Source organism: Saccostrea echinata, unplaced genomic scaffold (genome assembly GCF_033153115.1).
Source record: "Saccostrea echinata isolate AGI-Se365-2 ecotype Australia unplaced genomic scaffold, CSIRO_AGI_Sech_v1 ptg000054l, whole genome shotgun sequence".
Taxonomy (NCBI): domain Eukaryota; kingdom Metazoa; phylum Mollusca; class Bivalvia; order Ostreida; family Ostreidae; genus Saccostrea; species Saccostrea echinata.
The window spans coordinates 50,929,009-50,956,541 of NW_026889803.1; the positions used below are offsets into that span (position 1 = coordinate 50,929,009).

Genomic DNA, 27,533 nt, shown 5'->3' on the forward strand with positions numbered 1-27,533 from the left:
GCCAGACGTGCATTATACATCGAGAGCTAAAATCAGCGAGAAAATGTAATCGGAAAATGCTTAGGACACGCATTGCGACAGTATTGAGGAATAAACCTAGTGCAAGTGATAATTATCTTAATGAGCCGACAATGCACAGTAACTACCGAGACCCTATAATGCCTGCGCTCATCACAATAGTTCCTGTGTAGATTGAAAATTCGATCATGGGCTTTGTTCAATCATTCGTCAAATGGTTTATTTATATATGATCATATTTTACGAGAAAGGAAAAAAAATACATGTAGAAAATGATTTTATTACGATCTTGAAGAGTATTTTAAATAATTACAATCATACGCCAATAAAACTGAAGCAAATTCAACAACGCATTTATACATAACATTACATGTATTTACCTTTGTATCATGATTTACGATGTGATGACTGTTATCTTCGATGTATTAGAATTCTGCATACACAAACTATGACATAAAAATAGCTACAGAAAAATCTACAAACAGATGTTCAATTACCTATTAAAACTAGTGTCTTTCTTTTTATTTATTTTTTTTAAATAGTCTTTCTATATATTTGCTAAAAATTTGTGGGAAGACACTAGTTCAATACAAGAATTAATTTCTCGTTTCTATATTAAGTATTTTTTGTCTGATTAAGGAAATTAATAACAGTGCTTTTTCATCCATATATATTTATTACACATACCTCTGAGAATTAAAGAGACAGTAATAATATATAAATGTTTGATTTAATAGCCTTGTTTTTTATAGAATATCTAAGTGCCATGAACGTTTCAATATTTACTAACTGCAGAGCATAGAAAAAAATAAATATCTAGAAAACTGATTTGCATGATAGAAAGACACCAAACAAAGCCATAAAAAGCAAAGGAAATCCCAAACTAATGTAAGCTGCTCCACTGCTGGTATCGGCGACGCCGGAGTAGATGATCGGATCATACAACACGTTGTTTGTGAACTTGGGGAAGCGGAAAACAAAGAGTTGTTTGCTACCCTGGGTCTCGAAGGCAGGGTAATTTCCCGGCATATTCTCGGGACTACCGCCGTCTTTCGAAATCTGGAAAGAAAGAAAAAAAGAAAATTGACTAGTTAATGTTTAATTTATAAACGGATGTACAATTTGCATAAAAATCAATTTGACAAGATTTAGAACAGATCGCATCAATACACAATGGTCTGAGTCATCATCTGAAAACTCATCGCTACACAAGATTCCCGGTCACATGCTGCATTAAATTTCGTTCCGTATATTTTTCTCAATAATATACAATGAAAAAATATTTTGAAATAAAATTAAAACCAGCAAGTTATTCAACTAACAATATAACAAGGATAGTCCTTGATTACGATATAATTTTTACCTTTTTAGACAGAGCTACAGATGCGTCCCCTCCCAATGCGTACTCCTCGCCATCTGTCCTTTTGTTATTCCCCGTCTTTCTGCTTGGGGTGCTTTTTCCTTTGATAGATATAGTCAGGTCTACGTACTCTCCGATTTCGGTTGCTTGGCCCTTTTTGCAGTTCCCCGAGTTATCGCAAAATGTCCAGTCTTCCAGCTTTATGTTAAATTTTACACTGCCCTTCTCGACCATCGTGGATTCTCCATCAACAGTAATGTTTCCGGACTCCGTAAAAAGAAATGTTTCCACTCTCATCTTAGCATTAACTGAACTAATAGAAGCGGTAAAGTTTATAGCTTTTGCTGTTAAATTTTCATACTCTGTGTCCCTCAAACTAGAAAACACAAAGTCTAGTTGAGCAAAATTGTTGAAACTATGCTTAGCATTTCCCGAGGCTCCAACTATGTTCCCGCTGGAATCTTTCTCCTGTATGGCGTCAAATTTGATTTTCACTGCGTTGTTGTCTTGATCAGGGTTCTTTGCCTTTCCAATGGTCATTCCCCCAGACTGACCCTGAATTTTGACAAACACCCCCTCAGCACTGACCTCTGTATCAGCGGCATGGGTGTGGTAAAAAGCACTCGCCGACAGCAAAATGAGGAAACAAACCTGCGTGATCATAATTTATAATAACACTTGTTTTCTGTGGACCGCTTGTAATATAATGTCAAGTTCTTCCACGTGTGTCTTTTATTGCGCATGCAATATTTGGGTGAGGGAACGTCCTTTTAAGTGGTGAAACCGCTGAACCTTCTCTATCTTCTATCCGCCGTAAACAAATTAGAGCCCTCTGCCACAAGCCGGTTCACATACCCTCTGAGCACCACAGGTAAGGTATAATGCAGTCTCTATCGATCGTGCATCCTCCTGATTAGATGTATTTCGCGATCACTGGTGTGTGCAAGAAAACACAACCATGGATATGCAGATAGTGTGTGGCGTTTATTTGTAAATAAATGTGCTAAGGGTCATAAAAAAGGTGTGAGAATATTGGTTATATCAATATAAGGCAACGTGACAATGTTTAACGACCATTTGGTGGCCTTTTTGCAAGGTCGCTATGGTCGGAATTTACGACGAGGAGTGTCCAGAAAATTCAATGGTGGTGATTAGCTTTGATGATTTATGTGGTCAGTGTACGATTCGTCTTGAGAGCAGAAAGGTTCTCATCTGCTTAGTCATCTCCTATCAGTGTTTGACGTTCGAAGGAAAGAAAATCTAGATACATTGATTTCTCTGAAAGATGAACAAAAAACAAATAAATTTGCTGCAATGCAAGTTTTTAATTTAGCCTTGTTCGTTCAAAAATAATATTCACGTATGTCACTTCGAAATATTTTAAAAAGCACGTCTATGGCACGCCAAATTCACAAAAATTAGATAAACATAGTTTAACAGTTGATAAACTAGGTTTATCGATCGTAAACTATAGTTTACGAACTGTAAACTATAGTTAACGATTCGTTAACTGTAGTTTGCATTTGTAAAACTATATTTAACGGTTGTATAGTGTAGTTTACGAATGCTAATCTATGTTTATCTGTCTGTAAATAAACGTTAACAATAGATTTTGCTGATAAATATAGATTCTCATATGTAAACTATAATTTGCATTCGTTAACCATAGTTAAGAGTTGTTAATCAAAGTTTTACAAATCGTGAAACTATATTTACCAGATAAAATATGTTTTACATTCGTTAACTATAGTTTTCGGTCGTAAACTATAGTTAACTGTCATTTATACTCACAAATTATATTTAACAGACGTAAACTATACTTGTCGATCGTAAACTATAGTTTTGAGAGCTAAACTATGATTCACATTTGCCAATCATAGTTTATCGTCATAAACTATAATTCACACTCGTAAACTATAGTTAAGAGCTGTTAAATATAGTTTATGAATCTAAACACTTGTTAACGATAGTTTTTAATTCAAAATTTCGCGGCACCAATCGCGAGAAGGAATAATGGGATCAGTGCAGAGATTAAGGACATGTGTTGGGCATTATCTAAAGCAAAGACCGAGTTATATATAATCAATATTACTTTCTCTATTTAAACAGGATTAATTGTATTTGTTTTAAAATGTCGTGTATATACATTTCCTATGGGAAATTTTTAAAAATATGATAAAATTTTGATTTCTTAAAAGACAGAATATTACGCGATTTTTGCTCAAGCAGAGGAGGGTGAAGCGCGTTTTACAATGTGCCAAGCATTTTCCCGCCACCAAAAGAGAGGAAATGCAGTGGCGGATCTAGATGGGGTTGTAGGGGTTTCAACGTCCTCCTTTGAATTTGAGAGAGAGAGAGAGAAGTCCCAAATATTTGTTGTGTTTTACTAAAGTAAATGTTCCGTAAAAGACCACTTTTATTCATGTATGAAGAAAATTCGGTTGTTGAAAAATAAATTCCGCGCCTGCAATGTTACATATGCACTGTGTTTTGTCTATATTTACAGATTAATATAAGATATACATGCATTTTATTAATAACAGATCACGCATATCAATTTGTTGCCTCATAAAAGGAACAATTGGCCGATTTGCGGTCGATTTTTGACGCTTGCGTCAATATGTTTCTTGTTCATTAATTATTGTTTGATCAGCACAGAAGGTTGGAAAGACGGCAAGGATAGATATCAGCGATTTCTTCCGTTGCTGAAGACAAATTTGGTTACAGACCGTTAACATGCATTTCTCTCTATTTTTCTCTTTTAAATTAAAAAAAATAAAATTTTAATCAATAATATTCCTGTCATTTTTCTTTTTATTTCCAACTAGATTTGCTTTAAAATAATAGAACAATTACTTTTAATGCCAACAAGAAATATACATGCATATATATTTAACAACAATTGTCGTTACATAGCAAAATCTTATAATGCAGTAACTAGGCTTAGCCGATGTATAATTTACAAAAAAAACTATTGTTAGCTGTAGTTTTGATCGTAAACTATGGTTTAGAGTCGTGAAATCTAGTTTCACAGAAAATTTTGCATCTCCGATACAAAATAAGAGATTCTGTTCCTAAACTGTGTTTCTCAAATGTAAAACTATGTTTATCGCATTTTTGTGAATTTGGCGCTTTGTATGTCTGTAAAGTATACTTTACAAACCCTAAACTATAATTTACATTTGTTAAGTATAGTTTAGAGTTGTAAATCATAGTTTACAAATCGTGAAACTATATTTATCAGATAAACTATATTTTGCAGTAGCAAATGATTGTTTTCCGTGTTAATTATAGTTTACGCTTGTGAAACATAGATTATCGTGTAAACTATAGTTTACAGATGTGAAATATAGATTATCATCGTTAACTGTAGTTTACGGTCCGTAAACTATAGTTTACAGTCGATAAACCTAGTTTATCAACTGTGAAACTATGATTAGCTCATTTTTGTGAATTTGGCGTGCCATACACGTCTGAAGTGATTTGTAAGGTTGTGTACTTTCTGCACTTAATTAGTCAGAAATCGCGTGATGCTGGTCAACTAACTATATAGCAGTAACATTTCGTTAAGTCTATCTTGTAGGACATTCACATGTTCTCTGACAATACATCGAACGTTCACACAAAACTGGTAAAGCCAGCCAAAAACGAAATTTTACATAACATTTCAGAAGAGATAGCCCAATATCTCTACATAATCCGCTTAAGGTTATTTATGATTTAAAAGACCCATGGAGGAAAAGATCAAAAGATGCACGTATACTTATCGCTTCCTTGTTAGCTGAATACGTTAGGTTTTGAATGAAAATGACAAAGTAATCCCAGATAATTTTCATTCGGAAACAAACACTTGTTCAAGAATTAAATTAGTTTTGGCCCTATCGACTCCATAAATAAAAAAATCATTCCGTATTTATGTAATAACATTAAGCTTGATATTAAAAAATGTATTAAAATATGCAAATACCATGAAATAGATCAACTTTAATTTTGATTATTTTAAAACCTATATATTTCCTATATTTACCTTTATTTACATTCAGTAGTATTAACTGTTTTCTCTTTGATAACAATACAACAGCCGTAAGGGATTTGTTGAATAATGAATAAAATGTATTTGATAAAACAAATGCCCAGATAGTGGTAATTTCTAATGATAAACATGCAGTCAGAAATAAAATGAACCAAAAGGGTTTGAACAAAATAAATAACGAATTAATTACAAGTAACTGTCAAACTGCATATGTGGTTGGGCAGGTTCCCTTTTAACTAGAAGAAACATGCCACATTTGCCATAAATTATATGAATGTACCTACCTTGCCAACTTAAAATGATTTGCGGGATTTTCTCAAGGTCAAACACTTGATTCAATTTCTTGATACACTGATTCAGTTTCAAATTTATTAAAATGGCTCATCAGATTAACCATTTTTCGGTCCATGTACACATTCAACAGAAAAGAAAATATTCAATATAAAAGTAATGAAATTTATATAAATTTGCATAATATATACAGGGTATAAAATTACGCGTAACTTTTGAACGGCCCTCGTAATGCCCATGCATGGTCACTAACACTCTAAAGATCTTTCTGATAAATATATGATGGCATATTTCTTCCCCAAGTATGCAAGTTATTTTTTTTATAGATTATGTCGACATGCAGGATGTTCTGAAAACATGTAACATAAATATTTGACATGCAATAAGTTATGCAACTTATGTTGACATAAGAGATAAATATGTCGACATGTAACTTTTCTTTGTAACTTATTTATGTTGACATGTAACTTATTTATGTTGACATGTAACTTATTTATGTCGACCAACTGAAGGAATGAATGAAAGGAGAATGTAAACGTAAACTGTTTGCCCATTTGCATGAAACACATGTGAGTCTCCTTCTAAACAAATATGTGTGCATGTTGTTTTCACCCCCCCCCCCCAAATTGCCCACCTGAATGTTAACACCGATCTTTATCCTATTCATTTGAAACTGAGTTATTTAGTTTTTGTTTTTCTTCACAAAAATGTGCTAAAGTTAAAAATTTCATGAAAAAGTATTAAAGCCCTCATATATCTTTATAATTTGCGGGATCTGTACAGGAATAAGTCGAATGAAACACGCGGTAATAATCATGTGCAAGTTAACGTCTTTAAACATTACACGAAAAATCTTTCCATTGACATTTTGTTCCTGAAATACATACCCCACTTAATACACTTAATGATGCAAATTGTTAAATGCATACCACAAATCATTCACTTCTAATTTAAGGTCCACGCTTTTACAAAGTGGTGCAAGCTTTCATCCATCAATTTTGATTGAAAAAAAACAGATGAAACATCATTTCCAAGTATATAGGGAACAGGAAAAAGATATCAAATGCTCCAATACGGAATTAATCTGTATAGGGTTATTTCTGTTTGTGACGAATACCCATCCAGATTTAAAGACTGAGGTTCTGCTACATTATTATCAGGTTAACTTATAGTACTAATTGTGGTACCAAATGAAGTACATGTATATACATAATGTATGCAATGTAGGTTACAGAACTGGAATGTCCAACATCGTGAAAATACACTGTTAGCTGATGGTGGTACCAAATAAAGTATATATACGATATAGGTTACAGGACTGGAATTAATTTCCTACACTGTGAAAATACACTTTAAGCTAATGAAACCTCTTTCCACTATTGAATATGCATCGCACTTGCACCAAGAAAGGAAACGTTAACGTTAGAAACAAAGTGCATGAATGGATATTTCTTTACAAGCAGTATGCGAACAATCGCCTGCTGCAGCCATAATAAAGCTGAAGCTTGCACGGTTGCAAGACTTTGGATGGGATACAAAAGCTTCCGGTTGGGTTATAAATGAAGATAAAACCAGAGACCTCGGAATGGAATACTCTGAAGTCTCTGGTTTTAACCTACATTTTAAACCCCATCCGGAAGCTTTTGTATCCCATTCAAAGTCTTATTATGAATCGAGGTAATTTCCGAGGAATAAATGAGTGGTTTACAATAGAGAGGATCGACCAGAGACGTCCAAAACGATTAATTTGACAAGAAAAAAGACTCTAGAAGCGAACGATGTCGTTTTAAAGTAGGTTAATGATTAATATATTAACAAACTACGAACTTGAAGCGGGGGCGCCTGAAATTGAGTTAGGTACCTTGTGGTAAAAATAAGTAGAGGGTGCCCCGTATACGAAACAAGTGCCTGTGAACTGTTGCAGAGATAATGAACGGAAAGTGAATGATGACGGAACAGGGTATAACATTATATGCCCTGGCCATTTTATGGCGGGGGCATTAAAAGCTACTGGATAGATTATAGGCCTACATATTGTGTATGAAATTCACAATCCCCATTATTCTGTTATTTATTTTCAATATACTTATACCACTCACCCACCCCCGCCCGACAATGACTCATACATTTCTTGGAGTTTCCATCACGCGTTTTCTTTAAATTAAAAAATCCATACACATCGGGGGCAATAGCAGACCAATGTCTAATCCTATGCGTAAAAAGTTGGAAATGCAACTCTAATGAGTAATTTTTTTCGAGTCAGATAATGGTTTCAATGCTTGTTTTAAAAAATAAAAATACACAAAAGCAAGATGGAAATTTTTACCGACCCAAGTTGATGCGGGATGCTGCAACATACTGGAGCGCCTCATATTACAAGGGCGATAATCAATTGATATTTTTGCAAGGGCGATAACAAAGCTTAGAGAACATAACTTGATACAGTCTAAATGGATTAACTACATGTTGAAAAAAAAACAACACTTCAGTGATTGTGGAATGTCAGAGTTATGGTTGCAACAGTATTCGCCAAAGAAACTATAATGGTGTCAAAATTGGTATTAAAAAAAATCAAAATATTACATTTTATACCTGCAGAGGTCTTGCATACTGTGATGTTCTAAAATATACATGTATACAGTAATTAACATTTGTGCCACTCATTTATGCATTCTTGTTTTTATGTTACATGTACTTTGTGGTGTTCATTTGTATTCATGTACCCTAGTTGGGATCTTTGTCTTAAATAAAAAGAATTAATTTGAGAAAGATAAATTAACTCTTCATGCGCTTCCTTCGATAATATCATATAATATATTCAAAGTAAATTATCTGGGAATATCATTTTAACAAAAGATAAAAGACTAAAGTAATAATTAGATCATAATTATCGCCAAATCCCCAAACTCCGTCACTACCTTAAGGTATTCAATGTATAATGAAGGGATTTTGAACAATTTTGAATGATTTTAAACTAGTTAAAAATGCAGTGCTAGATAACAATAAAAGTGAAATGAACCAAATTCACAAGACTGATAACATGTAAGAAGCCGGTCATTTTGCTCCTTAAAAGTTTTTGAAGAGTTATCTGCCCCTGATGAAAAAGAGAATTTTTTTTTTTTTTTTTTTTTTAAATATTTATTTCAGCTTTCACATTTATATCAAATAAGCGTATATCTTCACTCATGGGCATATTAAGAATACCATATACAGAGTACATTTACATACCTAGATATACATTTACACACATACACTTATGTGAAAGTTGGTCTAATAAGGAAGAAGAAAAAGAAGAAAGAAGAAATAGAGGAAAAGGAGGGAGAAAGTAAAAAAAAAAAAAGAAAAGAAATAAATAAATATAATAAAGAAGGGGGCATAGTATTTTTTTTACATTAAGGTGGTAATGAGCAACATTCATTCCTTAAAAAATTTGCATATATACATATAAATTATAACATTTCACATATTCTCTGCCAGTTATTTTCAAACTCTGTATATTTACATTGTTTCAATAGTAAAAATTTCTCAATCAAGATTCTTTCCACAATAATTGTTTTTAGAGTTATTGTACTTAACAGTGGATGGTTTTTATATTTACTTGAAAAAATGTAATTTTTAATTATCAGAGTAATTAAATTTTGCACTTTATGTGTATCCCTGTTCTTATATTTACCAAATAATATTGTTGTTCTGTCAAAAACTACAGATATGTTAAACTTAGACAGAAACCACTCTTCAATATCATTCCAAAGCTCTTTTACTAAATAACATTCAACAAAAAGATGGTCAATTGACTCAATGTCATTCTTACAGAAACTGCAAGCTGGGGACTCCTTTATCTTAAGTTTAAAAAGACATGAATTTGTTGGAACTATTCTATGTAAAATTTGAAATTGTAACCACTGAAGTTTTGATTCTTCTGTAACTTTAAATGGGAGTTCAAAAATTTTACTCCATTCAGGCAAAGTGAATAAATATCCATCTTCATTCCATTTTAAAATTGAAGTACTTGTTTCTTTCTTTCTATTAATAAGAATGTTATACATATCTTTACATCCTTTCACATTAATATAAAACATCTTCACAGAATTGGGTATATTTGGGCCATAAGAAATCAACATATTCATTTGGTTTTTGTTCACAAATCTATCTAACACTGCCTGTTTCAAGCCAGAATATTCAACAAAATTTGTTTTTACACCGAGATCTTTAAGGGTGTCGAGGCTTAAAAAATTATTATCAAAGTCAAACAAGTCACTGATGAAAACAAAACCAGCATTAAAATAACTTTTAAGAAAGATAGAAGACTCGCCCATGATGATTTTTGGATTATACCATATGTGTTCTTGGAATAAATTTGTATCTTTCTGTTGTTCTACAAGACATATCTTAAGCCAACTTTTAAAGACTTCTATCCAGAAAGTGTTTGTTATTTTCTTACATAATTTAGCAATAAAATCTGGACCCATTAACCAAAGATTTTTAATCTCTGTATGTAGTTGTGCTTGAAGTAATTTTACCCATTTGGAATCTGAATGGATTAATCTTCTTATCCAACTTGATTTTAATGCTATCATAAACTCTGAATAGTCTACCATTCTAAGGCCACCATCTCTATAGTCTTGAATGATAGTATTTCTTTTTATTTTATGGACTTTACTTCCCCAAAGAAAAGAATAAATTTCATCCTCAAATACTTTTACAATTTCTAATGATGGATTAGGTAGAGTAAGTATCAAGTGATTTAATTTAGGGATAATCAATGTTTTAATTACAGTTAACCTACCAATGGGGGTTAACTTTCTCTCTTTTTCCACTGATTTAATGTTTTTTTAATCTCACTTAACTTTGATGTATAATTGAGATTAATCATATTATGTAAGTCTACTGAAAATTTAATCCCTAAAAGATCAAAAGTTGTGCTACTCCAGTCTAACTTCCATCTAGAATGGTGGTATACATCCTTTGAAAAATTTTTACTACCAATCCATATCATTTTTGTTTTTTGAAAATTTATTTTGAGTCCTGACACCTTTGCAAAGTAGTCTAATTCTCTAAGAATTCCATCCATAGATTCAGGTGATCCATCAGAGATAAGTGATGTATCATCTGCATATTGAGAAATCTTGTACTCTTCTCCGTCTATTGTTATACCTCTTATATCTTTATTTTTGCGAATTAAAATACCTAAAATTTCAGCACATAGTAAGAACAAATAAGGTGATATAGGATCCCCCTGTCTACAACCCCTTTCTGGATATATATAATTAGATATAAAACCATTTTGTATGACACAGGATTTAATATTGCTATAAAAAGTCTTTATCCAGTTTTTAATTGAGGTTCCAAAATTGAAAAAATCAAGTGTTTCGTAAATAAAATTCCATGAGATAGTATCAAAAGCCTTTTCAAAATCTATAAGCATAAGTAATCCTGGAATTTGATTGCATTCTGTATAATCCATTATATCATAAATCAATCTAATATTCTCTCCAATATATCTTCCTTTTAAAAATCCAGTTTGATCTGTATGTATTAATTTAACAAAAGATAAAAGACTAAAGTAATAATTAGATCATAATTATCGCCAAATCCCCAAACTCCGTCACTACCTTAAGGTATTCAATGTATAATGAAGGGATTTTGAACAATTTTGAATGATTTTAAACTAGTTAAAAATGCAGTGCTATATAACAATAAAAGTGAAATGAACCAAATTCACAAGACTGATAACATGTAAGAAGCCGGTCATTTTGCTCCTTAAAAGTTTTTGAAGAGTTATCTGCCCCTGATGAAAAAGAGAAAATTTTTAATTTGTCGAAATATCTGCGGTAAATGTTTCATTTTATTTCATAGTTAAATAAAGAGAGAGTTTATGCATATTTTCACCAAGAGATCTGATTCAAATTCAAATTACTATTTACAATATCTTATAAAAACATGCGCTACCCATAGACTTCAATGTTAAATTCTAGGTGCAATTGATTGGACAATAATCAAAATTTGGCAAATTCCTTTGGTGGAGCATTTTTATTTAATAACACGTTCATATTGCTACCAGAATCAAAAACCATTGACCATTCATTAATTAGAATATGGTCGTTATACATTGAATACCTTAAGGAGGTTCGATCCTGAGCTTTTGAGCAGATTTTGGTCTGGACCTTTATTTATAAAATTCTGCATCATTTTTAAGTTCAAACATTAAATCTGAATTCTACAATGCAAATTAAACTATATCCAATGGAAAAACCGCGATTAAATTCCATTCAAAGAGAATTAAGCCAGGAACTATATTTTGTGACGGAAGGTTAGGAGAAAATGATCATTTTGTCCCCTTTTGAAATATATACAGTACTGCTAAGTTTAGATTCCTATTTTTCCACGCTGGTTGCACACAGAGCTGTTTTTGCAGTGAAACCTTTTATGCTGGTTCTGAAATATCTATTAAATTATTTCTTATGAATTCTTTCATTATATTGTGACAACTATAGTAAATATATTCTGAAACTCCAGGAAAAAATTTAGCCAATTCTAACATAAAATTAACACTTTTTTAGTAATATCTAAAAATTTACATCATAGACCCCCACTTTTGTTTTTATTTTCTGAATATATAAGGTAACTTTGATCAATCTGCCTAAATTCAGAAAAAGTTTAAGACTTTAAAATAATTTTCCTACTTGTTAAATTTTTAATGCCAGAAAAATCACATGTTTGGGTGCAGAAAGGTCAAATAATTGATTATGCGAAGCAATTTGAAACTTTTTCTTAGTCACAATTTTGAAGTGTCTTTTTTTAAATAGACTAATAGTTTAATATTTGGATAAAAACATTGGCGGGAAAGCGTCGAAGATGTGATTTTTGATTAAGACACAAATTTCAGTGCAAAAAGGTCATATTAAATGTACTGTAGCGCCAAAAGAAGCGTATTGACCCCCAGTTTTTTGTTTTGATTTTTAATTAAGCCATGTGTGTAGAAACTAAAAATATACTTGACAAAAAAAGTTTAATACTAAATATCAGGATCCAACCTCGTTAACTCTGTCACTTTCGGGAAACTCCGCGCTGTTTGTAAACGAATGCGATAGTGACGTCATTTTTTACATGCTGAAAATCTACTTAGCTACCCAAGTTATACTTTATAATTGTACCACACCTCATGACAAAATTCATATCCTAGAGAATTTTTTTCTCTATAATTATGAGAAAAAAATATTTTCGAATGGGATGTAAAACAACATACTAGTCAATCATCGAATTGCAGCGCGTGATTTAGTCTGTCATCACCCCGATTTCCTAACGTTATGCCTTAGGTTGGATCCAGCAGAAGGGTCAAGCGGTCTGGATCTAGATGGCACAAAGGCTGGGGGGGGGGGGGGGGGCACTAACCAAAATTTCAGAAAGTGGGGATGAATGATGCTGCTCTAAAACATCCAGTGACTATTGTCACTGTGTTCATTTGATGATGAATGACAAAAACATATCTATTGACGATACTTTAATTGTATTATACCAGTAACCCCAAAAAATTAACAGAAATATCGGGGGGGGGTGTTAGATATTTCGCTTACTATTTTACTTCATATACAGTTTCTTAAGATTTAATGAAGTATTTTCTTTTTTCTGTAGAGAGGAGAAGTAATTTTCATCCAAATTTTCATGTATTTTAAGACTCAAAATCGCGGGGAGGGGGGTTTGGCAGACGTTACATTATGTCATCAGGTGAATTTCCAAATGGCCGCATAAAGACTGATAAATAGATTTATCAATAATTCAATTCTGATGAAGTTCTTCACTTAATATGTAATATTTATACATTCATGTATTACTGAGTGTGTAGGAAAGATTCTAGTTACCCGAAATCAGATCCATTAGAAGTCGAAGTACCCTGCTTACTTCCTTAAATAATATACTTGAACTAAATGTTATATGGAAAATGATAAATTTTAATTGTTTTATTGTGCTTTTACAATCATTAAACTTGAATCAAGGCTTGAAGTACTGTTGATAGATGATATTTAACGAATGTCGTCTGCCAGGAGTTGAAAGCTGCCTTTTGTCTACTCTATACATGTTATGAATTATCAGCTAGCTGCATAATTTTTCTCATCTGTTTTGATGTTTAAAAAAAAAGCCATTTTACTTTACGAGTATAATACACTTTTGCTACACTGGCGCCATTGTAAAAGGAAACACTTCTTTAACTATTTTACATTTACATATTCAAAATATTTCCTGCATATTTCCTTACAAAACCGCAGTGTACTTGGTATCGACTAAAACAACATGGTGTCAAGTGTACGACTCTGTTTTATTGTATTTTGTGTAGGAATACAATTGACAGCACAAAGCAGTCATATGTAATGTCCGCACTCCAAAGGTGAAGGTCAAAAGTTGTCTTTTGTTCTTAAAATAGATATTGTTAAGTTTGTTTATTCTTTGTTTTTTAAAACGTTGAGTTTTTTTAAGTGAACACATTTTTTGTCTTTATTTATCGAAGTTTGCATTGTAGCAACCGCTAATGATAAAACATTTGCAACCGCTTAATTGATATCATTATCGGTTGCTACATTGCATATTAAACACAAGACACATCTTTGTATATACTCATTAGCTGTCCGCCATACAATGTACTTAGTATATGGCTTTTCAATATAGAACGTACATATACTTAACTTACGTGAAAGGACTGTAATTTTTATATTTTAACAAGAGGTCCATGGACCACAACGCTCACCTGAGTAACTTTGGCCCTGTTGTTCTTTACCAGATTTCCCCCTTGTAATACTTATTGTGGCCCAACCCTACCCCAGTGGTTTTTGAGATTTTTTTTTAAGATTATATTATTTCAGGGCAAAACTTGGATTCCCTATTGTGGCCCATCCTATGATTTGAACAATTTAGAATTTACACTACCTCAGGAAGCTTCCATATAAATTTTAGCTTTTCTGACTCAGTGGTTTTTGAGAAGAAGATTTTAAAAAGATTTTTCCATTATATTTCAATGTAAAAATTGGATTCCCTTTTGTGGCCCCACCCTTCCTCACGTTGAACGCTAAATTTCTCTAGACTTTTAGTAGTTTTTATTATTAATAGTCTCTTTATTAGCTATCTTAGTCTACTGATTTTTCACTAAATAAGACTAAATCAACATATTTTGCTGATTCCTTGAAAATCACAGTAAAAAGACTGATTCCCTACAAAAAACTTTGTCAGTTTGATGAACTGATTCACATCCATTCGGAACACCTCGCAATTTCTTTTAATCGTATGAAAAGCTTCGATATGTTCCAAATAAAATCACGAAAGTTCATAACGCTGCTCAGTTAAAGTTACATGAGGAAGCGAGGCCTAATAAAAAGAATATTGCTTGCAGACTCATGTATTCAATTTATCATTTATTTAAATGCAATGCCTTTTTCTATTATTTCATTGCACACCTTATAATTGCTCTGCGTGCAAAATAAAATTGCAAAACTTTACTAGCTAGTTTGTGGTCTAATTTTTGTATCGGAATAATAAAACAGTTAAAAGTATGTCATTGAGGGAATCAGCAAGATTCCAGTTCCCCAAGAGCAAACCTATCAATGATATACTTTAACTGTATAATAATTCCTGCATTGGTTCATGATTTTTATTAACAAAACCTCTTTTTCGGACAAAAAGAAGTTTTTTTTATCATTTGAGTAAAAATTCTGAATTTCCTGTATAATACTTATAATTATATCAGAAATTTTCAAGGTTTTGTATACTTTACTTAAGGAAGCGTTTAAACAAAGCGTTTCTTTTTGTGCAGTGTACTCAGTAGTCAACTTTAACCAATTTAAAGGTATACAAAAATGTTCTAGTCGAAAAAGTTCGAACCTACCCTTCACCAATGAAATAGGTTTTTAATAGGTTTTTTAAGTGTGGACAATTTAAAAAAACAAAACAAAAGAAACCAAAAACAAAAAACAAAACAAAACAAAAAAAAGAGATGCTTACTATATGCTCTGTGTAGATTAAAAGCAATAAGATTTTTTATTTTTTTTTTTCATATAGGGCCATTGATCCTTCAAAAAGTTTTAGAATTCTATAAATTTAAAAAAAAAACATTTAAAAAAAAAGAAGCTAGATATATGCTCTGTGTAGATTAAAAGCAATTAGATTTGTTTAAGTTGATTTTCTTTCATATAGGACCATTGATCCTTCAAAAAGTTTTGGAATTCTATGAATTAAAAACTCGATCCGTGAATTTGCTATGCACAAAAGCAAACCAATTTTCAATCCAAAACTGCATAGTTTTATCCAAAACAAACTTCCCAAAAGCAAATGTATCACTCCCACAATAAAGCTTATCCGTGTAAGCTACAGTGCATTCCCAAATAACTCCTTTGAAAACTTTTAATCAGGCCAGGGCCAGAACTCTGCTAAGGTTAAATTAGTGTTAAAAAAATATCAATCTAATAATTTACACAATTTATTAGTCATGAAAGGTCCATTTCTCATTCATTTTTAAATTTTCATAAGAATTATCTTATCATTACTCTGACTAAAACATCTACATGTACTTTGACTTCAGTATATTTTCCTTCCTTATGGAAATATTTAAATTACCTAGATTTTGGACACACGTAAATGTAAACATTCCTCATTTTCGATGGGTCACAACCCTGAACCATTTACAACCGACACAATTAAACTGCAGGTATTTATAGACGACAAACATTTAATGGGTGGGTTAACCATTATCTTAATGATTAGTAATATCCACGACACTCATTCTATGCAATGGAATGAATGTAAGTTCATGTACCGTACCTACATGTAATTGATAATGATTCCTTGGATCATAGCTAAATTTATTTCCTAATTTTTACCACAGATTATTCCTTATCCATGAACTTTTCTTTTTTTAAAATGATACAAATCCGTCAAAATGCTACACCCACCATAAAATAATAAACCTCACTAACACGTGCTGAAACTAAATGTGATTTCAAAGTTTCAATGCAAGAGCTGACACAAACACAGTGAGATATGCATAACAAGTTTCACATTGAAGTTTGATGAAGACAAAGAATCATAATACAAGACTCAAGGTGACATATTTTTCAACTGGGTTTCAGTGCCTGGGAAGGGCAAGCAACAGGTGGGGCCAATGGCCCCACTGTTCGTAAAATGATGGGGCCATTTTGAAATTTAAGGGGCCGAGGGGAAATATATTGGGGCCATTCTAAAATAAATCATAGTATGATGCTATAGGATAATACATATATCTCTGACAATAAAATTTAGGAAAATTGTAAAGAAAAATGCGATAGGAATTGACAAGTCATATGACATTGACTAGTACAAATGATTTTTCCGTCAATTGTCATCTAGATTCTAACCAACTAGTATTTAGAAAAATTGCATTTAAACCAAAAGCACCATTTTTTAACGATGCCGATTTAGAGATCACGGGACAGGCTAAAAAAAAGTGGACTTCGTTGTAAAGGTTTATTGTAAGGTATATAAATTTTCCATGTGCGTGACTTTCGTAAAGCTGTGGTCAACCATCGAAAACGACTTGACACTTACGAATCGAACAACATGAAAAAAAACTGTTTCTTTGCCAGTGGATGTCAATATGCCGAATGATGGTTCCGATTTTATTTTATAATATATCACAGATTCCATCTAACTTCGATGAAGAATACAGCGCGAACTGCGATAAACTTACAAAGTAATAAAACATGCATACCCGCATTTTGCGGGGTGCGCCGCATGGCGCTGCGCACCATTATTTCATTGCGCCATTTTTCGACAGTATGCGCATATGGCGCATGGCGCGGCCCCTTCCCAGGCCCTGGGGCTTTCGTTTTCTGTTCCTTTGATTGAAATGATTAAATTGCCTCTTCAACATATGACATTATTATGTCATGACTGTATGCCGACATGGTAATTGTCAATAAAGTGAATTGAATTGAATTAGAGCCGAAGAATTACCAGACGTCTTATCAATTATGTTAAATGTGAATTTCACAGCTCCCGATGCTAGTTCATCCTTTCTTCATCTAAATTTTATGCCTGTTAATATTTCAGATTTTCTTAACCTACTCGTTTGACTTTAGAAAAAAAAAATAAGAGGAAAACAAATATATATTGGGGAAAAAAACAAGCAAACACAAGACATCGATTTTGCCTGAGAGCACATCGGAATCATTCTCACCCTAGATAGTCGAATTCCTGAGCGTTGATCCTCTTTTTCCTGCCTTTTTTTCTGATGGTCGATTTCTTTGACCGTACAATGTAAGTGTTCCCCCAACTGCAGCCGTGTTTAACACGTCCTAAAGTACCAATTGCAATTCCACTTTTGTAGGAGATCAACCTCTGTTTCTGTTTTATTTTTTGGAATTTTCCCTGGATTGTCACAAAACTCGGACGTAAACTCTTTCCTGTGATAACTGCTTGCTTTTTTTCTTTTGGAGAATTTGCCTCGATTAAATGGTACATGTAGCATTAAAACTCAGTCCCATCAGGCCTCTGATGATATCCTTGATAATCTTTGTTTGGTCTTTACTTTGGTATAAAGATATATGTAGTCTTTTTCAGGCTATTAATATACTCGTAGACGATTGCTAAAATCATATTTACCTTGCGGTTAGTTGGAACTAAATTGGGGATCACATTTTACATAATGCTTGTATACAGGGTGAAAATTCTTTTCCAATCAGTCAGCTAGTCATATTAACAATGAAAATCCCACGTTGTGAGATTTCCAATTCGGTTAAGTCATGTTCCCTATTTAAGGTGGAGTCAGAATTTTGGGTCAAAATTATTTCTGAAAATGATTAATTCTTTACAGTAAAATTGAGTCAAGATGACTTGGTAGGCGTTGTGGCCCACAGGCATCTTCTTTCACTTAAAATATTCAAAAATCAATAAGAAATTAAAACGTATTATTAAAAATTCCTAATAAATAGATATTCATAAAATTGCCTTGTATTAACAAAAGAGCAAAAATGTTTTGTAAAGATATGAAATTTCAATCTGTGAATTCCTTTCTTGTCTTTTTATTTAAACAAAATGAGATTTTCATTTAGGAGCGGGGTTTGCTGTAGTTACATCCGCTCATTAAATTTTAAAAATAAACTCTGTTTAAAATGAAAAACATTAAACGAAATATAGAAATTAAAACGGTCAACTGTGAACGAACAAGATGACTTAAATCACATTCTACAATGGCCCACTTTCACTACCGTATCTAAATTTCTTTCAGGATGAAATAGCTAAATATTTTACGTAGATTTTGAACATACGTGAATGTAAACATTCTTCGTATTCAATGGGGCATTAAGAGCGCATGACTCTGACGCACTCCCCATGTACAAATTGCAGGTATTAATACACGGTTAAAGGGTGGGTTCGCTATTTCTTTAATGTTAATTATACCCTCACGCCCATCTCTATTCAAATAACTTCCATATACGTAAATACATGTAACCTCTCTGAATGTATCTTGTTCAAATACATTGTACAAATATGAACCACAATTATTCTTTTTTAAATCAATATTTCTATTCCTAAGGGGATAAAAACACAACAAAATGCCACACCCACAAAAAAAAATAATAATAATAACCAACTTTGTAACACACAATTCGATAACTTAAGTTAATTTGTATATTTTTTTCCTTTTCATAAACCTACAAAAAAAATTACGCATTTATTGCAATACATTTTGACGAAAACAAAAAAAGCTCTTAACTGCATGTATATTCTACAGAAAGATAGAGTCGTTGGTAATCTAAAATCCTGCGTGAATAGTGTCATCTCAGAATAGTAAGATATTCTTCTGATCACACTATGTGGGGTGTCTTGATTTATAATATTATCAATAGAGCCCTATCTTTACAACAGAACATCTGACCCAGGGTTTAAGAAACTCACAATTCTGGAAGAGGCAGCCTTGCTCATCATAACTATTCACTTAGTTTCTTTGCTTTATAACCAGGAGCAGAAAGAAAAGGAAAATTTAAGAAAATTCAAAGAAATTATGCTTTTTCACTATATAATCAATAGAGCCACCCCACCTTTCACCAGAACCCCCGACCCTGGGTCCATGAAATTCACAATTTTTGGGGTTGTTTATCATATCTACATGTATTTCTATATGAAAAGCCCAGAAATCTTAATGAAATTTTGAAAAGTAATGTCATCAAGCCTCTAGGTAAAGCTAGCTGGAACAGTATTTTTAAATACATCCCATTGCTCTTCAAATAAAAATATTTTATCTATAGACAAAAAAAGTCCTTGAACGGGCTGATATCCTCCATCAAAAATATGTATGATACAAACATGTATATTGCTTATAAGAATAATAACCAGGTAAATTTTGACAAAATCTGGGAGCACTGGAAGAATCTCTTCATGTTTAATAACAGAAAATATATACATGTATGTATTCCTAAAGTATTTAATGCACCAGGAACTGTGAATTTAAAAAAGCCTTCACAGTTCATAACTAAGCCGTGTACATGAAGATGTTCATTACCTAGAATCTAAAATGAACTATTTTATAATTAAATTGTCCTTAATCTTTTACTTAGGTGTTGAGTTTATACAAGTAACAGTGCAGTACTTTGTTCGTTTTGAAATGTAAAGCAATAACAGCATTCTCAGACTGGTAATAAGTGTAAATAATGTATAAATGACAAAAGCAAATTAAAGCAAAAAATAAAAAAATAAACAAAAATAAATTTAAAAAATAATAAAAACAAAAGAAAAATCATGAAAAAACAAAAACAAATGAGAAATGCCAATATATTATATTTTTTTTTTAATAGTAACAACATAATTCAACATAACAATTGGATTTGAAAAATGGCAAAAAAAATCAACTTTGTTGATGAAAGACGCGATTCTTATGCTATACACTGCTCAGTCTTATCCAAAAGACGCCTGCATTTTCTGACATCTGTCTCTCACACAGTCTCGCATTCAGTAGTTCGAGTTCTTAATGAGCACAGACTTCTTAGGAGTTAAGAATGATACAGTGGTAAAAACAAGAGGCCCAGGGGCATCGCTCACCTGAGCACTCTGGCTAGGAAAAAGCAGAAATCAGTTCAGTCTTGAAAAGTTTTGATATAAAAGTGGTTCGAGGGGGTTGGGGGGGGGGGGGGGGGTGTTAATTTGAACTTGAATCTATACTTCAAAAGGATGCTTTTGAATTAATATGACAAATAATGGCTATGATGGTCTTAGGAAGACAATTTTTATTGATATATCATTTGTATTCCTTTGTATAACTATGATCCCCTGTTATGGCCCCTCTATTCTCCTTAGGGGTCATGATTGAACAAAATTTGAATCTACATTACCTGAGGATGCTTGCATTTAAATATGACTAATTATTGCTTTGCAGAAGAAGATTTTAAAAGGCTTGCTTTTTCTTATGTATTCCTATGTAAAACTTTGATCGCCCATAGTGGCCCCACCCTACCCCTGGAGGGTCATGATTTAAACAAATTTGAATCTACACTACCTGAGGATGCACCCATAAAAAAAAACAATCATGGCTTTGCTGTTCTTGAGAAAAAGCTTTTTACAAATTTTTCCAATGTATTTATGTAAAACTTTGATCACCCATTGTGGCCCCCACCTTACCCCCGGGGGTCATGATGTGAACAAACTTGAACCTGCACTACTTGAGGATGCTTCCATGTAAATATGACCAATCATGGCTTTGTTGTTCTTGTGAAGAAGATTTTTACAGATTTTCCCTATGTATTCTTATTTAAAACTTGGATCGCCCATTGTGGCTCCACCCTACCCCCGGGGGTCATGATTGGAACAAACTTGAATCTACACTACCTGAGGATGCTACTAAATAAATTTAACCAATCATGGCTTTGCTGTACTTGAGAAGAGGATTTTTAAAGAGTTTCCCCTGTATATTCCTATTTAAAACTTTGATCATCCATTGTGGCCCCACCCTACCCCTTGGGGTCATGATTTGAACAAACTTGAATCTTCACTACCTGAGGATGCTTCCATATAAATATGACCAATCATGACTTTGTTGTTCTTGAGAAGAAGATTTTAAAAGAGTTTTCCTATATATTCCTATGTAAAACTTTGATCGCCCATTGTGGTCCCACCCTACCCCCGGGGATCATGATTTCAACAAACTTGATTCTACACTACCTGAGGATGCTTCCATATAAGTTTCATATTTTCAAGCACAGTGGTTCTTGAGAAGAAGATTTTTAAATGATGCCATTAATTTTTCATGAATTCATGATTATCTCCCCTTGGAAGAAGGCGTGGCCCTTCATTTGAACAAACTTAAATCCCCTTCACCCAAGGATACTCTGTGCCAAGTTTGGTTGAAATTGGCCCAGTAGTTCTGGAGAAGAAGATGAAATTGTGAAAAGTTTACAACGACAATGCCGACGACGACGACGACGACAGACAACGGACAAATTTTGATCAGAAAAGCTCACTTGAGCCTTCGGCTCAGGTGAGCTAAAAATACAATGGTTATGCGTATTATTTACATATATGGTCTAAATAAAGAAGCGAATGAAATAGCAGGCCTCATTTACGATACTGAAAAAAAGAGTAGAAAAGAGTCCTTAACTGTTATTTCTCTTTGGTCTTTGTTCTATCTTTTATGGAAATGAGTGAACGAGTCTATGGATTTGTCAAGTTTGAAATATTTTATCTAAATTCAGGTAGAAAATGTTGATATTAAGATCACTACAGTTGTGAACAAGAGGGAGAGGGAGATGGAGGAAGTGGCGTCACCAGAGCCACTCGTATCACTGACAGACAGGACAATTTGCGGGTCATACAGAACTGATGACGTGAAGTTTGGAAAGCGGAAAACAAACATTTGTTGACTGCCGCGCGTCTCAAGTTTGGGATAACCTTCTTCCATGTTTGTGTAGTTTCCACCATCAACTTGTATCTGTCAAAACAAAGAAATCAAATAATGAGGAAAAAGGTTTCAAACAAAATAATTCAGACATATATGTATAGTATATGAGTTTAAAAGTCGGTACATGATTCCTCGTAACTTTATTACCTTCCTGGACAGAAGAACAGCAGCGCCTCCACCTAAGTCGTATTCTTCGCCATCCGTCCTCTTGTTTTCCATTTTCTTCTGTCCCGTTCCTTTGCCTTTGATTGAAATGGTAAATTCTATTGCACTTCCAACTTCATTAATATTGCCTGCTTTACATGTGACCCCATTAGATCCACAGAATTGCCAGTTGTCTATTTTAATGTTGAATTTCACTGTTCCTGAAGCGACTTTCGTGGTTTCTCCATCTACATCGATTTCCCCATCCTTTGTAAATATGTAAACTTGCACAGTAAGCGTGGCCCCAACAGACACGATGTTGGCGGTGAAGTTCAACCTTTTTGCCGAAAGACCCATATATGTAACGTCTTCCGTTGAAGAAAATGTGAAGTCAAGGCTTGCAAAGGTGTTAAAGCTGTGTTTTTGTGCACCATTTGTTCCGACGGGTGAACCAGTGCTACTGATTTCCTTCACTTCATCAAACGTCACCTGTACTCTGTTGCCATCTCTACTGGGGTCGACGCCCTGCCCAATCGTCATTTTCCCGGACCTTCCTAGAATCTTGGTTGTTATCTGGGCAGCAGACACAGTTCCTTCAGATGAAGGAGTCTCGGTCGGGCTTCCCTCCGATGTATCATTTCCCTCTAAGTTCAACTGAGGGTCGTAAAACACGGAGGAGTTGAATTTCTTAAATCGGAATACAAAAAACTGGCTTGACCCTTTCGTTATAGTTTTGGGGAATCCCTCTGGCAGATTATCGTAATTTGAACTGTCATCGTATCGGGCCTGAAAATGTGGTCAAAAAGCATTGATTTAAACAATATTTATTCAAAATAATGAATAGATTGGGCAACAGGCAATGCCTATAAATACCCTCTCTATACAAGAATCAAAGTTACAAAATACAATGGACTGAGTGAATATATATATATTACAATGCGGGTAAACACACACAGACACACATACACGCAAGCACACACAGACACGCAAAGATCCAGATGAATTAAGCATAGCACATAGTATTAATGAAATATAGTAAATATATATATATATCAAAAGGAAATGTATTTAAAAACGTTTTGTTGACCTAATATATTCTTGTACATAATTTGTAACGTTGATGTTCGTTTGATACGATAACTTCGAACACCCATGTAAAAGCATTGATTGAAATATCATTTGAAGTAGCAACAACCTCATATGAAAAATCACAATTCAATTATATATGAATATTTGCTCTCTTTATATATGATATAATAATTTTTTCAAATGTAGAAAAGAAGTTGGGCGAACAAGGCTAGCAAAATGCTTATGGTGTGATAAATAAGAAAGTGAAAAATTAAATCTCAATTATGACACAATTTTCTTTGACGTTTCATTGAACATTATCATATGCTTTATGTAAAATCTCCACAATTTGCAGTTCAATCTCACAAAGATTTAAATTAGTTGTCTATGAAATAGCATACACCCACTAAATAAGGCAAAAATGATCATTTCTTAATACTAAAGCGCAATTTTTCCATATGAGTAGGTATTCGCTCCTTGTTTTTGAAACTTTATCCTCGAAGTATGCGTAAAATGTACATTTTACGCATTTACAAAAAAAAAACAACATTTATTCATGCATTTACAAAAAACATGGAACCAACTATACCTTAAAAACACGCTTTTAAGACACAACATTCGTATCTTTCAGAGAAACATTTGAAGTCCGTTTAGTCAAGGGTGATATCATAGACATGATTTAAATGTCAATATTTGTAATGAGTTGTGTAGCGTAGTAGTTAACGTGTTAGTCTCTAGGAAAAAATGATACTCATGATTTTTATTGCTTGAGTTCGAACCCCAAGAATACCACTTTTTTGTAATATGGAATAATTTTTACCGAAAGAATATTCCGCAGAAAAGTTTTGTTTGTCAAAATTTCATAAATTTCAATAACAAGAACTTTAAACTAAGTACTAAATTCACAAATTGAATATGATCTTTACACATTTGAAGCTCCAATGTTTAGGCATTTTGTACGCATTGTTCGCCCATCTCCTTAATCAAAAAACAATAACAATTTGTTTAAAGCAAGTGTTCAGTATGAAAATGCAATTTCTTTATTACATGGCTTTTAATGATCTATTTTTTTTTCAACATACACGTTTCACTTTGAAAGAAATAACATCCTTACCTTGCCTGAGAGTACAACAGAAGCTTCCCCACCCAAGTCGAATTCCTGGGCATTCGTCCTCTTTTTCCTACCATCCTTTTTGCTTGCCGATTTCTTGCCCTTTATTGATATCGTAAAATCAATGAATTCCCCGTCATAAGTTGTTTGTCCCTTTTTGCATTCCTCTCCATTAGTTCCACAAAATGACCAATTTTGAATGATAATGTTGAATTTTAATGTCCCTTTTGATACTTGAGTAACTTCGTCACCCTGAGTGATATTTCCCTCCTCACTAAACAGGTAAATTTGGACCGTTAATGTGGCCCCCACTGACGCTAGGCTAGCATTGAAGTCCAGTCTTCTGGCAGTCAGATTCTGGTACTGGTCTTCTGTGATGTTAGAAACTGTAAATTTCTGGCTGGCAAACGTGTTGAAGCTGTGTTTGACACGCCCACTTGTGCCTATGGCGTTTCCACTTTTGTCTGTCTCTTGTATAGCATCGAAAGTCACTTTCAGGCCGTTGGGATCCTCCGCTGGGTTTCTGGTCCTCCCCATGAGAATTTTCCCAGACTGTCCCAAAACACGGACATAGACTCCTTCTTGCGATAACTCTGTGCCATTTTCATCTGAAGAATTTTGGGGAACAGTAGGACTCGGCTGCGTTGTTGACGAAGAGTATTCTGTAGACTCGGTTGTAGAAGACAATACGTATGAAACAGTTAGTACTAAAATAAGTCCCAAGCCTCTGATGATGTCCATGATTGACCTCTCTGCACTATACGCAATCGTCTGAGTTTTTATTTGGTTTCTCCTGTTTATATACGTGTCCTCTTCCGGGCTGATGACTGTTCAGGTCACAGCATGACTTATACAACATGACGCCTTTGAATTGTATAGAAATCAACAATACCCCGATATGAAATACCCACATGCACGATATGCGTTTACAAAAATTTCAATGCAGTTGTGAATCATTAAATATTATATAAAAACTTTATTACACCGTACAAAATCGGTGCATATAAGTGACATCGTAGGCACGTAGTACTGGGGAGAGGGGGGGGTCTCCTCCCCCCACCTTTTCCCAAACATAACCTTTTACTGTTGAAAAATGTTCAGTTTTGGTTGCAGTTTAGTCAATCATCCCTTGATATATATATCAATAAAATTTGTTTGTGAAAAAGGTTCGATACTATGTGCCTGCATTGACGTGTACAAGTCAAAAAGTACTTTTGTTGTTTTTTTTCCTCTTTGCGATATAAGCTGAATCATACCACTGTGACTGTGAGTGTAAAAGGAACTTAGTGATGTTGCGGAAGGATTCATGATCCAATTTTAGATAATGGAAAAAAGAGCCAGATGCTTACAAAATCAATATGTCACCCTGCTGCGGCATGTATTTACCGACAAATGATCTAAATAATTTATACGTCATAGCTTTATACCCTTATGAGGTTATAATGATGTAGCCACTATTCTCGGTCGTTGTTTCACAGTATTGTTGAAGGTAAATTAAGTTAAAACTTAAATTTCACATCGGAGTTCCGACAGATTGGGGTTGATATTAGATTTGAGAGGTAAATAGAAAAACAGGGTATTTAGATATCGAATCATTCTCTGCGTTTAACATTTTCTTTTTATACCCCCGTGTATCATTTTGACAAAATCCAACTCCCGTTTAAGAAGACTATTATATATATCATAAATATTTTTTATATACATTGAAATAAGATTTTTTAAACTGCTAGTATCAATGTTTTTCGATTAGTATTGTAACGAAACCGAGGGTATAAGGTTATTACTTAATCAGTTAAACGTGGGCCGCTGTTGGTTTCTGGTAACTGGTCAAGGATGAAATGGTTGTCCACAAAATTTATATAAAATCGGAATAACGACCAATTTTTTGTCCACTAAATAATTGGCGAAATGACCAAATTTTAGTTCACTATAATATCTGCACTAGAACCGTGATGAATAACACGTTGTAAAGTTTATGATGTTTAAAAATGGTTCAGTTATAAGCACAATGATTCACTTGGCTGGTACAACATTATTTGGTTAATACAAAGATGAAGAACCAATGGTCAATCCAGGACGTTTCTACTCTAAACTGCTAAATGACTCTTCACTAATGATTTCGTATACATAGACTTGGTACTGTTTGTACATACCACTGTTTTACATCCGAAGTATACGGAGTCCCTACCCACTGCAGACTGACTTCTAAACACAAAACAGCTGTCTTTTATAGACAAAAGTTGTTATGATGACGTAGAAACATCAGAAACCAATAACGTCACAATTAATATCTGATTTGTAAGTTAGCGGGGTTTAACCACTAAAATTACTAAATAACGTTGTACCTATATAGAACATATACAGTATAACGCTTTGTCATTACAATACATAAATCAAATTGATAAATTCAAATAAATCAATTATTGTTCAATTCTTTCGTTATTGTTCATTGACAAATATTTTAGCTGTTTATATACATCTGGTTCAGGGTCTGCTACTGCTAGTATCAATGTTTTTCGATTAGTATATTTTGACAAATATAGAAAAATCACACAATACACCATCCTGAAACCGAACCCCTATATATGTTATAATGTGA

General features: G+C 33.3%; 2 protein-coding genes across 3 annotated transcripts; both read right to left on the reverse strand.

Annotated features, from left to right (window-relative positions):
* Positions 1-282: 282 nt before the first annotated feature.
* LOC133172511 (skeletal aspartic acid-rich protein 1-like) lies at positions 283-2,199 on the reverse strand. Its single transcript, XM_061307410.1, has 2 exons — positions 1,382-2,199; positions 283-1,077 (listed from the first exon to the last, which is right to left on the reverse strand). Exons 1-2 carry the CDS (start codon positions 2,039-2,041, stop codon positions 835-837), a joined length of 903 nt encoding a protein of 300 aa, XP_061163394.1. The 5' UTR covers positions 2,042-2,199; the 3' UTR covers positions 283-834.
* Positions 2,200-9,666: 7,467 nt separating this feature from the next.
* LOC133205231 (uncharacterized) lies at positions 9,667-25,762 on the reverse strand. Of its 2 annotated transcripts, none has more exons than XM_061340997.1 (3): positions 24,938-25,762; positions 22,759-23,541; positions 9,667-10,065 (listed from the first exon to the last, which is right to left on the reverse strand). In XM_061340997.1, exons 1-3 carry the CDS (start codon positions 25,673-25,675, stop codon positions 9,928-9,930), a joined length of 1,659 nt encoding a protein of 552 aa, XP_061196981.1. In that variant the 5' UTR covers positions 25,676-25,762; the 3' UTR covers positions 9,667-9,927. The 2 variants fall into 2 exon arrangements, with proteins under 2 accessions (XP_061196981.1, XP_061196980.1); XM_061340996.1 differs by lacking the exon at positions 9,667-10,065 and adding an exon at positions 20,494-22,641 and having other exon boundaries at positions 24,938-25,760.
* Between the last annotated feature and the right edge of the window lie 1,771 nt (positions 25,763-27,533).